Source organism: Mesoplodon densirostris, chromosome 15 (genome assembly GCF_025265405.1).
Source record: "Mesoplodon densirostris isolate mMesDen1 chromosome 15, mMesDen1 primary haplotype, whole genome shotgun sequence".
NCBI lineage: Eukaryota > Metazoa > Chordata > Mammalia > Artiodactyla > Ziphiidae > Mesoplodon > Mesoplodon densirostris.
Genome location: NC_082675.1, coordinates 50,729,740 through 50,744,128, shown reverse-complemented (window position 1 = coordinate 50,744,128; position 14,389 = coordinate 50,729,740). Strand labels below are relative to the sequence as shown.

The following is a 14,389-nucleotide window of genomic DNA, read 5'->3' as shown; positions in this document are numbered from 1 at the left end:
AATGGGGATAATAAAAGTTCTTACCATCTTAGGGTTGTTGTGAAAATTAAATTACAATACATGTAAAGCATGGTGACAGTGCCTGGTACGATGTAGTTAGCATTCATAAATATTAGCTTTTGTTACTTCTGTCAGAGGATTACTGTGAGGATCACATGAGATAATGAATGTGAAAAGGCTTATGAAACCGTAAGACTATCTTAGTGGCAGAATTCTTTCTTTTCCTTGTCTTCTAAGCGGAACACAGAAGGCTGGGCTATCCGGAGGAAAGAGGCGCGAGGCCAAGCGTAGCCTCAAAGCAGTCATTGTCGTCGGACAGCCCTTCCCCCCGCCCGGAGCGCATCTCCACGGTAACGCGGTGCTTCGCCTCCCCCCGCCTCCCGGGGCCCGCAGACCGGAAGCAGTCCGCGCCGGGGGCTGCTGGGAAACCGCTTGTGAGTGGCGTTTGTGCGTCCGCCGTGCACAGCGAAGCGGCTCCGGTTCCCGAGCCCGAGGTTTGCGCGAGAGTGGGGGGAAGTGCGTGAGGGGGACTCTGGGCTACGGGCTGCGGACCGCTTTGGCAAAAGTCAGCGAAGAAGCCTGGCGGGGACCTTTCTCGGCTTCCCGGGAGGCGCGGGGGGCAGGCCGCGGTCTCCGTGCCCGGCAGTTGGGGGACGGGGAGGGGTAGACGGAAAGCCAGATTGGGCTTTCAGCACCTTCGGAGACTCCTCCATCCCTTGTGTCCTCCGCAACCCTTGCCTTCCCCTCCCCCATCGGCCGGTTTTGTTCTATTTCGAGGCCCTGGCATCTCGCGGAGAGTTCTGGGATTCTTTTCGGGCGGAGGTGGGAGTGGGCGAACCTCGCGCGGGGCCTGCCGGGACTTGTAGTTCAGCCGGCCGCGGGCGGAAGTACCGTGGCTTCGACGCTGTTGTGGCAGGGTGGCTTTTGGTCTAACGAAAGCCGCCGCCGCGAGTGCGGGGAAGAAGGGCTGGAATCGCTGCGGTGGGGGCGGGGTTCGCAGCGGCACTCTGCAGGAGTGAGTGGGGAGGTTACTTGGAACGGGGCTCCCCGCCCCCGCACCGTCGGGACCGCGAGCCTGCTCTCCCCGCACCTCCTCACGTCCCACGGGCAGGGTGCTGTATGAGAACGTAAAAGGAAGAGAAATTTATTTTCTGTAGACTGTTTGAAACGTCGATAAGGTAGGGTCTTGGAATAGGAACAAACGAATCTGTAGGCCAAACCTACGTGTTTATAAGGCCGCCACACTCCAGAGTATTTAATTATACCTGTATGTATATTACCTGATAAGATTTTTTCAGATTCCTAGTCTCATGGGGTTACTGGAAGTTTTTTGGAAATTACTGGCTTTCACATTCCGGGTCCTGAATAGGTACCTTGAGTAGCTGCATGGCTCATTCCTAATGGGTATTGTAAACAATGGCATGGGCATGACTGTGCAAATACTAAGGAAAGGATCAGAAATAGCACAAGGTTTCCCTGAAGGTAGAAGCCAGGGAGCCTGTGAGTCACCCAGTGTAAGGACAAGAGCCTGCACCACTGCACGAAGTTACGGTGTTATGAGAGTGCCTTTTCTTCGAAGAATTTTACTGTGATTAATGCCTGTCATTACAAAGGTAAAGGTACTTATGGTGCGGTGGGTGACTGAATAATACTTAAGTTTTATGGCACATAGTGGTTAATTTTTATCAACATTATGTATCTGTTACTGAGCAAGTGAATTTTTTTTCACATATATTTTAACTCCAGGGAGTTCTTAAACATTTTGAAAATATTTCTTAGTCCTTAAAAAACATTTGTCAGAAGAAATTTTTTAAGCAGATAATGAAAAAGCAGTCCCTGCTTTTGAGGTGACCTAAGTGTGTCAGGGAACACCAGTTATGAATTGCAAATAATGTGTTCAAGGGCCAGATGCATTTAAATAACACTGAAGTGGTCTGGTGCTTACTTGGATTCTTTTGATTGTTGAAATAGGTTTTGTAGGTCACAGATAGGCAAACTTTTTCTCTAAAGGGCCAGAGTAAATACTAGGTTTTTCATGCCGTGTAGTGTCTATTGCGACTACTCAATTCTGCTATTGTAGCGTGAACAAATAAATAAAATTTATGGAGACAACTTAATTTCATATCATTTTCACATGTCATGGAGTGTTCTTTTGATTTCTTTCAACCATGTCAAAATGTGAAAACTCTTCTTAGTACAAGCACTGTACAAAAATGGGCACCAGGCTAGATTTGGCCATGAGCTGTAGTTTGCCAACTTCTGGTTTAGGTTATTGATTGGAATTTTTAACGTAGTAAAAGAATACATTTTTATTTCCTTTAATCGGTATGTGTCCACATTCTTAGAATATTTGGTCATTTATATATTTTTCATTTCTTGTGCCTCAGGAGTGCCTGTGAAGAAAACGGGGTATTTCCCTGAGGCCTATATCCTACCTTGATTGTCTTTTCTTGAAGTATTATAAATCAGGATGTCTGCACAGTCAGTGGAAGAGGATTCAATACTTATCATCCCAACTCCAGATGAAGAGGAAAAAATTCTGAGAGTGAAGTTGGAGGAGGATCCTGATGGCGAAGAGGGGTCGAGTATCCCCTGGAACCATCTCCCTGATCCGGAGGTTTTCAGGCAGCGATTCAGGCAGTTCGGATACCAGGATTCACCTGGGCCCCGTGAAGCTGTGAGCCAGCTTCGGGAACTTTGCCGTCTATGGCTCAGGCCAGAGACACACACAAAAGAACAAATCTTGGAGCTGGTAGTACTGGAGCAGTTTGTTGCCATCCTACCCAAGGAGCTACAGACTTGGGTTCGAGAGCATCATCCAGAGAATGGAGAGGAGGCAGTGACGGTGCTGGAGGATTTAGAGAGTGAACTGGATGACCCTGGACAGCCGGTAAGCCTGCTGCGTCACGTTCCTGGGTCAGGAGCATTGGCATGGCAGTAGGCGCAGCTGCTGAATTAATTCCACTCAGCTAGGTTAAAATTATGTTTCTGTGTCGCTCCCCCCCCACCCCTGCCCATTATCTATGCTTGTTTGCCATCTAGGCCTCTGCAGCATATGTTTTGTATGGTTTCTTTTGTGTGCGTTTAGGTTTGATTCTCATCACGTTCGTTCTCAACTGAACCAAACCCTATCATTTCCAGGTTTCTCTTCGACGACGAAAACGGGAAGTGTTAGTAGAGGAGATGGTATCTCAAGAAGAAGCTCAGGGATTACCAAGTTCTGAGCTCGATGCGGTGGAAAACCAGCTCAAGTGGGCATCCTGGGAGCTCCATTCCCTAAGGCACTGTGGTGAGGACCCCATGTGGGCAGGAGGGTGAAAGAGGGTGTGGACCTTTTGTCCGGAACTCTTTGCTTATTTTTACTGTGAGGGAAAGGGGGATAATCACCTTAACTTGATTGCTTAGACATAGACACACTGTAGGATTTTGATTCTTTTCTAATAACAGTTGGTTTGCTAACCTCAGGTCTTTTATTCCTCGACATTAACATCATCAGCCTTTTCTTCTCTTTTACTTCTTTCTTTGAAGGCCTATCCATTTCAGGCTGGCATTTGCCTTACTCTGAGCCAGCACCCACCGATAGACCAGGTCGCTCTGTTTCACATGCCGTATTGCTTATTTGCCATCTGTTTCACATCCTTTTAGTCTCCTGCCTAGTCTTCCTGGTACAATAAGCTTATTTGATACCTCTTCAAATCTAGTTTTTTTGTTTATAGTTTATTACTGAAGCCTTTTCTGAATTTTTAGCTTTTTGTGTGTGTTGTTTTTTTCAAACATCCTACCTAAAGTCATTTTTGTTTCCTAAGAAGCTTCTTTTGTAGAAATGGTATTTAGAGAAAATTCTTCACCTTTTCTAAGTGTTTATGCAAAAATATGGCCCCTAGCTATAATAAATATAAGTACAGAAAAATTAAGTAGAAAGCTCATAATTCACTACGGCTATTCTTTACCAGTATCTTGGCAGTTAATGCCACATACTTACTTATTTTGATACAACCCCGTGTATTCCTAAAACTGCTACATTTCTTTTTCATATTTATATGAATTAAAATGAAATTTTAATTGAGACTGCTTTGGGAATCATTCCTTGAGGTAGATGGAGGTAATGCTAGGGTAATGAGCTCTGAGCAGGCTTCCCCTCTGAATTATGGGGCATTCTTTTGTGCAATAAAGTTTGAGAACCACTGTCTTTGGTTGTTGGAGGTGGCATCTTCCTGGGAACTTCTCCCCTGCCTGAACTTTAGGATAATTCTCGCCTCTTTTAAAGTAGCTTCATTTTAGCAGTCTGGTGTCTACCACACTTGGGAGCTCAATTCTTTCTGTGCCATTTGTCACCTTCACACTCACTTCTCTGTTCTTCAAGTCTCCAGACCTCACTGATCCCCTCTATAACTCTTCAGCATCTCTTTGTCAGCCTTCTTTTTGACTACCCCTTTCTTAATCATTTGTTACAGATTTGCTCACTGTTTATAACTTTTTTGAGCAGTGCTGTTCACTCTTTAGTAACTGTTTATTCTTTAAGGCTTGAAGTTTCAGGAAGGTCTGAAATGAGACTCGCTCATAATCACTGCCTGCCTACAGGTGGGTGATGGTACTTCATGTTGGTAATTTGGGCCGTTCTTTCACTGAACACATCTAACTGAGGCCTGGAAGTAACAACTCGTCTAAATACCATGACAAATACCACGTACACGAGGCTGCTTTTAAAGGAAAACTTTCAGTTATTAAAGGTGCATTGAATCTGTAAGTGTCATGTCCCAAGTTAACACAGGATACTCTCAGCTTACCTTCAGCTTTTTGTCAGGACTCCTATATTCTCCTTTTAGTCTGATCTTGGCTGTGACCTGCCTTGTCCTGCTCATTTTAGAAATAGTCACTTTCTGACAGATTGGTGGTTATTTACACATTGTATTTTGATATAATTTTTCCCTTTTTCAAAGCAAAAGAATATTAAAATGATTTCTAATGGCCAATTTTATTTTATTTTTCTCCAGACCTAGCTGCATCACTTTGACTGTCTCTAACAAACTTAGACTCTCTAAACAATGTGCCATTTTTCTGCCCTTTGGTTTTTGACTACTACTGTATAACCCACTCCCTTATGTTACCACTTTCATTAGGATACAACCTTTTAATTTCTCATGTTCCCGTGCTCTCACTTCATTAACCTCATAACCAGCCATTTCATTTTTTTTCTTTTTTGAGAGTAGGTAACCTTATCACCAGTTTTCATAGTGCTGTTTATAGACATATGCAAGCTATATACTTTTAGTCATTTAAAAAAATTTTTTTTCTTCAGGTGTCTTTCCTCTCAGAATAGGAAATGAGTGATATTTACATTTTCTGTTTATTTCAGATGATGATGCTAGGACTGAAAATGGAGCACTAGCTCCAAAGCAGGAGATTCCTTCAGCAGTAGAATCTCATGAAGTTCCTGGCACTCTCAATATAGGTGTTCCTCAAATTTTTAAATATGGAGAAACCTGTTTCCCCAAGGGCAGGTTTGAAAGAAAGAGAAATCCCTCCCGAAAGAAACAACATATATGCGATGAATGTGGAAAACACTTCAGTCAGGGCTCAGCCCTTATTCTTCATCAAAGAATCCACAGTGGGGAGAAACCCTATGGATGTGTTGAGTGTGGGAAAGCATTCAGCAGGAGTTCCATCCTTGTGCAACACCAGAGAGTTCATACTGGAGAAAAACCTTACAAATGTCTCGAATGTGGAAAAGCCTTTAGCCAGAATTCTGGGCTTATTAATCATCAGAGAATCCATACTGGGGAGAAACCTTATGAATGCGTTCAGTGTGGGAAATCCTATAGTCAAAGCTCAAATCTTTTTAGACATCAGCGAAGACACAATGCAGAGAAACTTCTCAATGTTGTGAAAGTTTAAGAAATGAAAAAAAAAATCAGCACTCAGGTCTTTTTCTTCTGAAATGAAGACAAAATTAAAAACATGAAATGATACATAATAGTTTTCCTATAGACTTAGAAAATCCACTGGGAAATGTAGAAAATTTTCACCCACTATTATCTTATCTTGAAAAAAATGGTGTCATACCTTCCTAGAAACTGAAATTTTAAACTTAATTCAGGTGTTAATGCCTAAATCTTCCATGTGATGTTTATATTCTTATTATTTTTCCAAATGATGAACTACCTGATTCTTTGTCCCTTTGTTAAAACTTTCCTTCTTAGACAGATACGTTATTTGTGTTGATCATTGAAATGTTCTTTACAAGGATACATTCCTTTCTACATTGAAAAGCAATGTAGGAATTGTAAAATCTGAAAACTGAAACCATTTTTTCCAAATTTACCAGTTTTCTTTTACCTAATTTGAATATGCATTTCAGAAAATAGAAGATAAAGGATGACCAAAAACCTCAAAGTGAAATGAGCCTTAAAACTCAGATAAGAAGTGATGGTGATGAAACATCAAAAAGTTTGATGTTTAGGTCCCATCAAAATGGGACACCTAGATTGGGGAAGATTAACAAATACTTTGATCCAAGAATTGAAGTATATCAAGAATTTATCTAGGTTTAGTTAGTTTCCTGCCTGCAGGAAAACTCAAAAATAGCTCATCTTACCTGTAATTGGGAAGCATCCCACTAATGAAAATAATGTCCTCTCATGTATCATTAGAAAGTGGACAGTCTAAACAATAAACAGTTGTAAAACTATGAAGGTAGAAATTATAACACTAGGGAAAGATTTGTAGTGAATGGCAGTGTTGAAGGGCAAATGTAAACAAGAGTGATGATCTGTCTTGGGTTTTAGAAAACAAAAGACTTGAAGATCTAAGTCATTATTTTTCCTTCATTTTTGTTAAGGACAGAAAAATCCATGACAGGTGGGCAACAAGTATCAGGTTTGCGATTTTATTCCTTTGGTACAAAAGGATTGAACACCAGGCTAACAAAGCAGCCATGCATTTATTAAATTTTCTACCGACGAGGCACTGTGCTAGGTACTGTAACCCTGCCATAATTAGGTAGGTGCTTCTTCCACTGTAAATCATTGGGGGTTGGTACAAAGCTGTTGTATGTGAGTTAGCCTCTTCCCCCACCTCTGAGATTCCTAGAGCCATAGTTGTCTTACCAGGGTGTTGTATTTGGGTAAAGGAAGACTCAGTTCAAAGAGCTAGCCAGCTCTTCAGCAATCTTCAGAGGTGAGTCCGAGATAACTATCACAGTTTGGAGGTTTGTGGGTCTTCTATAAAAAAAAAAAAAAACAACTAATCAATCTCTAGTAGCATTGAGGTTATACTTGTTAAGTTGAATGGGTTCTATTTTTTTAAAAAAACTAGGTTATAACAACTAGTTTATTAACTGTCAGAGTTGGTGGAACTATTTTTTTTTCATTTTAAGTCTTAACACATTTTTTTAATGTATAAAAATAATACACATTGTAGTAGTAGGATCATATACTCCTTGTCTGAGAATCCCAAGTACTGTGGTTCTGTTTAGTGGAAAACTCTGAAAGGTAAAATATAGATATGAGAAAAGGCTTTTTTATAGTGGGCATAATTGTGTGGAAAATGACCCATGTGAATAAAAATATTTCATAGTTCCAGAGGTTTTGGTTACATCTGGTACTTGGATCAAATTAAAAAATGGAAGGTGAGATTTGCATGAGCCTGTTAAAAAGCATACTAATGCGAGGCCAGCTGGTGGAGAAGTGAGGCAGAATGGAGCTTGTTTATAGATTTTCTGATAACAATTATAAGAAATGTGCTTTATAGATTAAGATTTATTGAAGTATAAATATGTAGTAATGATATAATGTATTTTAAGTTATACAAGAATATGTAGGGACTTCTGTTTGGGTCTTCTCTTTGTGGCTGAGAGGAAACAAGTCAATGTCCAATAAAGCTATAAATTCCTCCACTCTAAGATAAAACGGTCTTGGGTTGATTGATTTATTTATTTATAACTGGCTTCTTTCCAAGTAGGTTTTGAGGTGGCATGTTTGGAATACTGCTGGGATGACAGAATTCTTTTATCAGAGTAGGTAAGAAGGGAATAACCTCTTGGTGGCTAGAATTTCATGTTTTTTTTAGATCTTATTTTTCCTATATACAAAGAAGCTTCCGTGTGGTACATTTTTCATAAATGCCAAAGATGTTTGATATAATGTGAGAGCTTAGAGAAGGTATTTGAGTTGGCAAATATGAGGTTGTTCTGCCATCTCCGATACCTGTACGTTGTTTAGAAAGGATTCTGAAACTAAGGCAAGGCTCTGGGGAAAATGGGTTGGACCCAAAAAAACTGTGTGACAATACACATGAAAAGGAAGTGATGGTCTGTGTACTCGCCATCTCTGGTTAGTCTAAGTTCCCGCTAGACAAATTGATTTTAAATAACTATTTGGTGATTTATGATTTCATCCAGACATTCATTTACGTTAACACAGATAATCATATTGGCGATTCTGGGGGGGCGCCCAGCCTCTGATGAAGTGGTGATCTGGCAGTTGCCAAGCAGTGGCATCTGATGGGTTATCAAATGAGCAGTCATTGTTAACAGTATGCAGACTGCTGATGCCTGTCCAGTAGCCACTGAGCATTTATTTGCTCATTACTGCTAAATTTTCTTTTGGCTTTCTTGGAGGTTGAACTCCCCACATTCACACCCAGTTGGCACTTGATCATTTAGCAATATGTCGAATACATTTGTGTAAGTTCAAGGGAGAGTTCTATGTACTGAAGTAATCTGCATGCCAGACGGATTAGACACTTTACCTATCTCACTTAGATTTGTAGACTAGGAAAGCAAGATTTAGAGATTGTGTGACTTGCATGTGGCCAATTAGAGCTAAAACTCAAATCTAGTTCTGTGAATTCCAGGGATGTATATTTTTTCGCAGTGTGAAAATGATGGCTATTAAACCTTGATTGATAAATTTTATGCTTTTATCTTATGGTTAACAAATGTAAAAGCTATTAAAACATGCTCGTTTGAGTTTTCTACAGTACAGAAATGTAAAATGAAAAAGGACATTCCTTTCATGGTCTTAACACAGAAGTAATAATTATTTGGTTTGCTGTTCTTCCAGACTTAGACATATACATAATTAAGCAAAAATGTGTTAATAGCTGACACTTGTCACTGTATACAGGCACTGTTGGAAGTGCTTTACCATGGATTAACTCTTAATCCTCACAGCGATCATATGAGTGTGGTAGGTACATATCCCTATTTTACATGAACTGCACTGAAACTTGCCTCCTCTCCCTCCCACTTTGATGTAGACATTGTTTTTTTTATGGCTACATACTAATCCATTGCATCAATACACTGTAACTTATTTAGCCAACCCCTATTGGTAGGTAATTTGGTTATTTCTGATTCTTTATTATAGGTAAAGGTAGAGTTAACATCCGTATATATTTTGCTGCCTGTGTGGGTATTTCTCTGGGATAAATAGCTAGAAGTGGAATTATTGGGTCAGAAAACATGCACATTTAACATTTTGAGAAATACCATCAAAAAGATTGTACCACTTTACAACTCCATCAGTAGTCAGAGTGCCTCTTTGCCTACACTCCCACCAACCCTGAATCCTTCAATGTTTTTGCCACTCTGATAGGCGAAAATTTATCTTTCTTTTCTTTGTTAATAAGAAGGAACATCTTTTCATATGTTTATTGGCCATTTTCATTTCCTATTGTGAATTGCGTTTCCCCATTTTTTTTAAATTATGGAAGTATAAATGACTGCCATCTCAGTGTACTTAACTTTTACACAAGACTGAAGAGACACCCTTTTCTGCAGCGTTTCCTATCACATTCCACTGCCCACAGTTTAGTATATGTTCTTCTGAGCTCCTTTCCATAATTTCCATGTGAATATACATACACATATAAATGCTGTTTTTACATAAATAGGATCATATATATGTATTCTGCAGCTTGCTTTTTTTTTTTTTTTTTTTTTTTGTCTCAAACAGATCCTGAGGTCTTTAAATTTCTTTAATGGTTGAATAGTATTCAATACTATGAAAATACCATTATTTAACTATTCCCTTATTTTTTTTCTTTTGCTATTACATTGCCGAAGTAAAGATCTCTTTCATATCTCTTTGTGCACGTGTGTGAATATGTCTTTAGAATGGAGTATAAGGTAGATTGTTGGGACAAAGGGTGTGCTCTGGTAGACCCACCTTAGCCTTCCCAAAGGACCTCATAACTTTCTATTTTCACCAACTGTATATAGAAAGTGCTCACTTCCCCATATAGCCTTACCTACACTTGATAATTTTTATCTGATGGGCAAAAAAGGATCATTTTGCATTTCCCTGGTTAATGGTGAGGTTGAGGTTATTTACATATATTTATTGGCCATTTATAGTTTTATCATGGATTGTTTGTATCCTTTACCTGCTCTTCTGTTGGGTTATGTATGGATATATGTTGTTTTTGTTCAGCATCTCTTTCCCCATCATCTTGTGATAACAGAATCCTTATTTATTGTGAGGAACCCATTCCCTGTGGCTTAGGTGAGTACATAACCAGGCCTGGCCCTCCTGAGTCCCACAGCTCCTTAGCCACAGTGATTAAAGAATGGGCACGTAACTCAAGCCAGGCTAAAGAAAGCCCTCAACAGAACTTCTGCTGGAACTCTTGGAAAGAACGCTCGACAGAGATCTCACGAACTAAGGACTGTGTAAGCCTGAAAATTTGTACCATGTGGAGAGAGTCTGAGGGGAAACTCAGAGGCTAGCAGAAAGGAATGAGAACTAAGTTCTGATGTCAATTTTCTGGAGGCCCTAGATCCAGCTGTGCCTAAAGCCTGCCCTACCTCTGGACTTTAACGTTTTGTGAGCCAATAAAGTCCCTTTCTTGTTTAAGATAACTGAATTGGATTTCTGTCCTGATTAATATAGGTTATTTGTATTTTCTTATCAATTTTTAGAAAACCTTTGTAATTTTAAATTCTAGACTTATACTTAATGCACTACATAGGTTAATAAAATTAGCATGGCGTTCCATGATTTGGCCTCTGTCAACCTCTGCCATTTGTTACTCTACTCTCTACACCACACACCACACACATATACTTTAAATTCCAATAACTCAACATTGGTGTTGGCAGTGTCTATAGATGAAAAACTTCACACAGTCAGGTCTTTAGCATTTCTCTTCTGTCCTTCCTACAGATTCATTAACTTGGGACTCAGACGGGATTACACTGCTGAGTCTGCTGTACCCACCTCCAACCATTGGTCTTGGGGTGTTTCCCTGAAGCATCCCCTGTATGTGACCCTTGGGCTTCCTCCCCATGGCCTCCACTCCCCTGCCTCCCCCCAACAAGGTTCTCTGGAGTCCTCTTTTTAAAATTTTCAGGCCTGTGGATTTGAAGCTGCTCAGGTCCAAGAGTGTTCTGGGGTTTACATCTATTGATTTTGGAAACTACAGATGGCAGTGGAAAAAAAGGAAAGCATATTGTTCGACGTAATGAATGGTAAAGAGAAAATATATTGGGAAAGAAAGTATCACAAAACATCAAGGAGGAAAAGTATTGCAATTTAGATAGGTTGTCCAGGGAAGATTTTACTGATAGTGAAATTTGAGAAAAGATACGAATGAGTATAAGGAAGTCCACGAGACTCTGGAGGAAAGATGTTCTAGGCATGGGAACAGCGAGTGCGAAGAACTTGATGTAGGAGCAATGCCTGATTTGTTCAAGAGACAGCAAGGAGGCCGGTGTGGCTGGAGCAGAATGAAAAGGGGGAAAGTAGTGGATGAAGCCAGAGAAATGAGTTAAGGGTGGAGGGTAGGGCCAGATAATGGAAGACCTGGTTAGCCATTGGTGAGGATTATGACTTTTACTTTGAATGAGATGGGAAACTATTAGAGGTTTTGGGCAAAGGAGTGTAATGAGTAGGTGCTGAGAATAGAACAAAGCAGTCTCCAGCTATCTCGTTTCTTTAAATTCTTAAAAAATATAACTCTATAATATACTATTAATATATAAACTAATATAGGAAAAGTTTAGAAATAGAAATCACCCCAAAAGTCACCCAAGAGTCCACATAGTAACAGCCCATTAACATTTTTATGTTCTCTCTACGCCTATATTATTCTCTATATACCTATCCCCATCTATACCTATTATACCGTGTTTAAAACAGAAAGAAAAATCTAGAAAACAGTAAACAAAATGTCCATATCTTGGTTTGTTAATCTTAGTGCCTCTTTCCTCTTAACTTTGGATCAACTGTGCTTCTGCCTGAGGCTAGCATCTTCATTGGATCTAAGCCACCCTCTCACACCTACTCAAAGGCATACCCCAATAATCCTCACCTCTTGCATTATCAAATTTTACTCTCCTGAATTTTTAAATTAGCATGCAAATATACTTTTTAAAAGTCACTCACATAGCCTTCAGACCAAAATGACTAACCTGCCTGAACAAGTACAATACCAGACAAAATATATCAAACAGGAGCAAAGGATGGGAGAGACGTGATCCCTGAAATGGGAAACATGAAGCAAACTTGGGTTCCCTCAGGTTACTGCCTGGAGAGAGTTTCTAGGCCACAGCAGAGGGAGGGAGAACTCAAGAAGAGCTTGACCGTATCCCTAAGTTGAGATGATGGAGCAAGGGGCCCTGAGCGGCCAAGTGACTAGATTGGCAGGGCAGAGTACCAAAGAGGAGAGACCTAAACGCTGGAGGTCTGCAGAGGGTCCCTCACAAGTATTCAGTTGAGTGCTGATGAACACTTGTGTAAAGAAAATACCTGAGGTGGGGGAAAGAATCATCCAGAAGGATTAGGGGGAAAAATCACTGGAACTCACAAAGTGCCAGTAATAGTACCATCGGCGAGGGCAGAAAACCTCCTAAGTCATAGGATGTCAGAGCAATGGCTCTCAAATGATGGCAGTTTTATGCCCCGCCCCACCCCCGGTGGAGACAATTGGTAGTATCTGGAGACATTTTTGGTTTTCATAACCAGAGAAGATGGGCTCTACTGGCATCTACTGGGTAGAGGCCAGAGATGCTGCTAAACATCCTACAGTGAATTATCCAGCCTTAAATATCAACAGTGCTGAGGTTGAGAAACGCTGGGTTCGAATAGTAGAGTCTTGCCTGCATAGGAGAAAAAAATGAACCCTAGACTAAACACTGCCTGAAAGATACTTAATAGCAAGACCTAAGAGGATAAAACTGCCCAAGTAATTTAAACACATCCCAGAACAAAGCTCAAGAATATATATATTAAAAATATTCAGTACCCAACAACATAGAATACAAAATGACTGGCATCCAATCAAAAATTGGATAACTCATAAGTCATGCAAAGAAGCAGGAAAATACAACCCATAATGAGAAAAACCACTCAATCAAATTGACCCAGAAATGACAAAGAATTAGACAAGCTCATTAATACAATTATTAAACTATTCCATATGATCAAGAAGCTAGTGGAAGTATTGAACATGCTCAGTAGCAACATGAAAGCTATAAAAAATCAACCAAATTAAGCTTTTAGAGATAAAAACTACAATGTCTGAGATTTTAAAAAATGCACAGATGGGATTAACTGTGGATTAAACATAATAGAAGAAAAGAATAAAAAAAATCATGGTAGATAGGACATAAAAGAAACCATCCAAAATGAAAAACAGGCAAATAAAACACTAAGAAAAATTGAACAGAGCTGTAGTACAGCTTCAAGCAGCCTAATATGTGTAAGAGTAATTAGAGTTCCTGAAGGGGAGGGGAGGGAGGAGACGTAGCGAAATATTTGAAAAAAATAATCTCTGGGAGGCGGCTCTTATTGGTAAATTTTTAGTAATGAAATACTAGAAAAAAAAAGTCTCAATTACTTCAGCTTCCACCTTAAGAAACCAGAAAAAGAATAAATTAAACCCAAAGTAAAGAGAAGAAAAGAAATAAAGATTAGATTGGAAATCAACAAAATAGAAAACAGAAAAACAAGAGAAAAATCAATTTCTATACTCTATTTAAACCAAAAGCTAACTTTTAAAAAAGATTAATAAAATTGATAAACTTCTAGCCAGACTGATCAGGAAAAAAAAAGAAGTTGAAGATACAAATTATAACAGGGATGAGAGGTGTGACATTACTGTATACACAAATTCTTCTCCACATAAAGAGTGCTAATCAATGGGAATTCCCTAGAGGTCCAGTGGTTAGGACTCGGCGCTTTCACTGCCGTGGCCCAGGTTCAGTCCCTGGTTAGGGAACTGAGATCCCGCACGCAAGCTGCATGGTGTGGCCAAACAAGACAAAACAAAAGAAGAGCGCTAATCAAGTTTGCTAACCTCCACATTGCTGATTTCAATATTCATTTATTACTTATACTGCTTAAGCCATCAGCAGTATTTTGCATAATTGATGTATTTTCATTTGGCT

At 39.9% G+C, this 14,389-nt stretch overlaps 1 protein-coding gene across 2 annotated transcripts; it reads left to right on the top strand.

Annotated features, from left to right (window-relative positions):
- The first annotated feature begins 411 nt into the window (after nucleotides 1–411).
- Nucleotides 412–7,242, top strand: ZNF24 (zinc finger protein 24). Of its 2 annotated transcripts, none has more exons than XM_060118229.1 (4): nucleotides 412–494; nucleotides 2,388–2,890; nucleotides 3,142–3,289; nucleotides 5,357–7,242. In XM_060118229.1, exons 2-4 carry the CDS (start codon nucleotides 2,471–2,473, stop codon nucleotides 5,893–5,895), a joined length of 1,107 nt encoding a protein of 368 aa, XP_059974212.1. In that variant the 5' UTR covers nucleotides 412–494; nucleotides 2,388–2,470; the 3' UTR covers nucleotides 5,896–7,242. The 2 variants fall into 2 exon arrangements, with proteins under 2 accessions (XP_059974212.1, XP_059974211.1); XM_060118228.1 differs by lacking the exon at nucleotides 412–494 and adding an exon at nucleotides 888–1,178.
- Nucleotides 7,243–14,389: the final 7,147 nt, after the last annotated feature.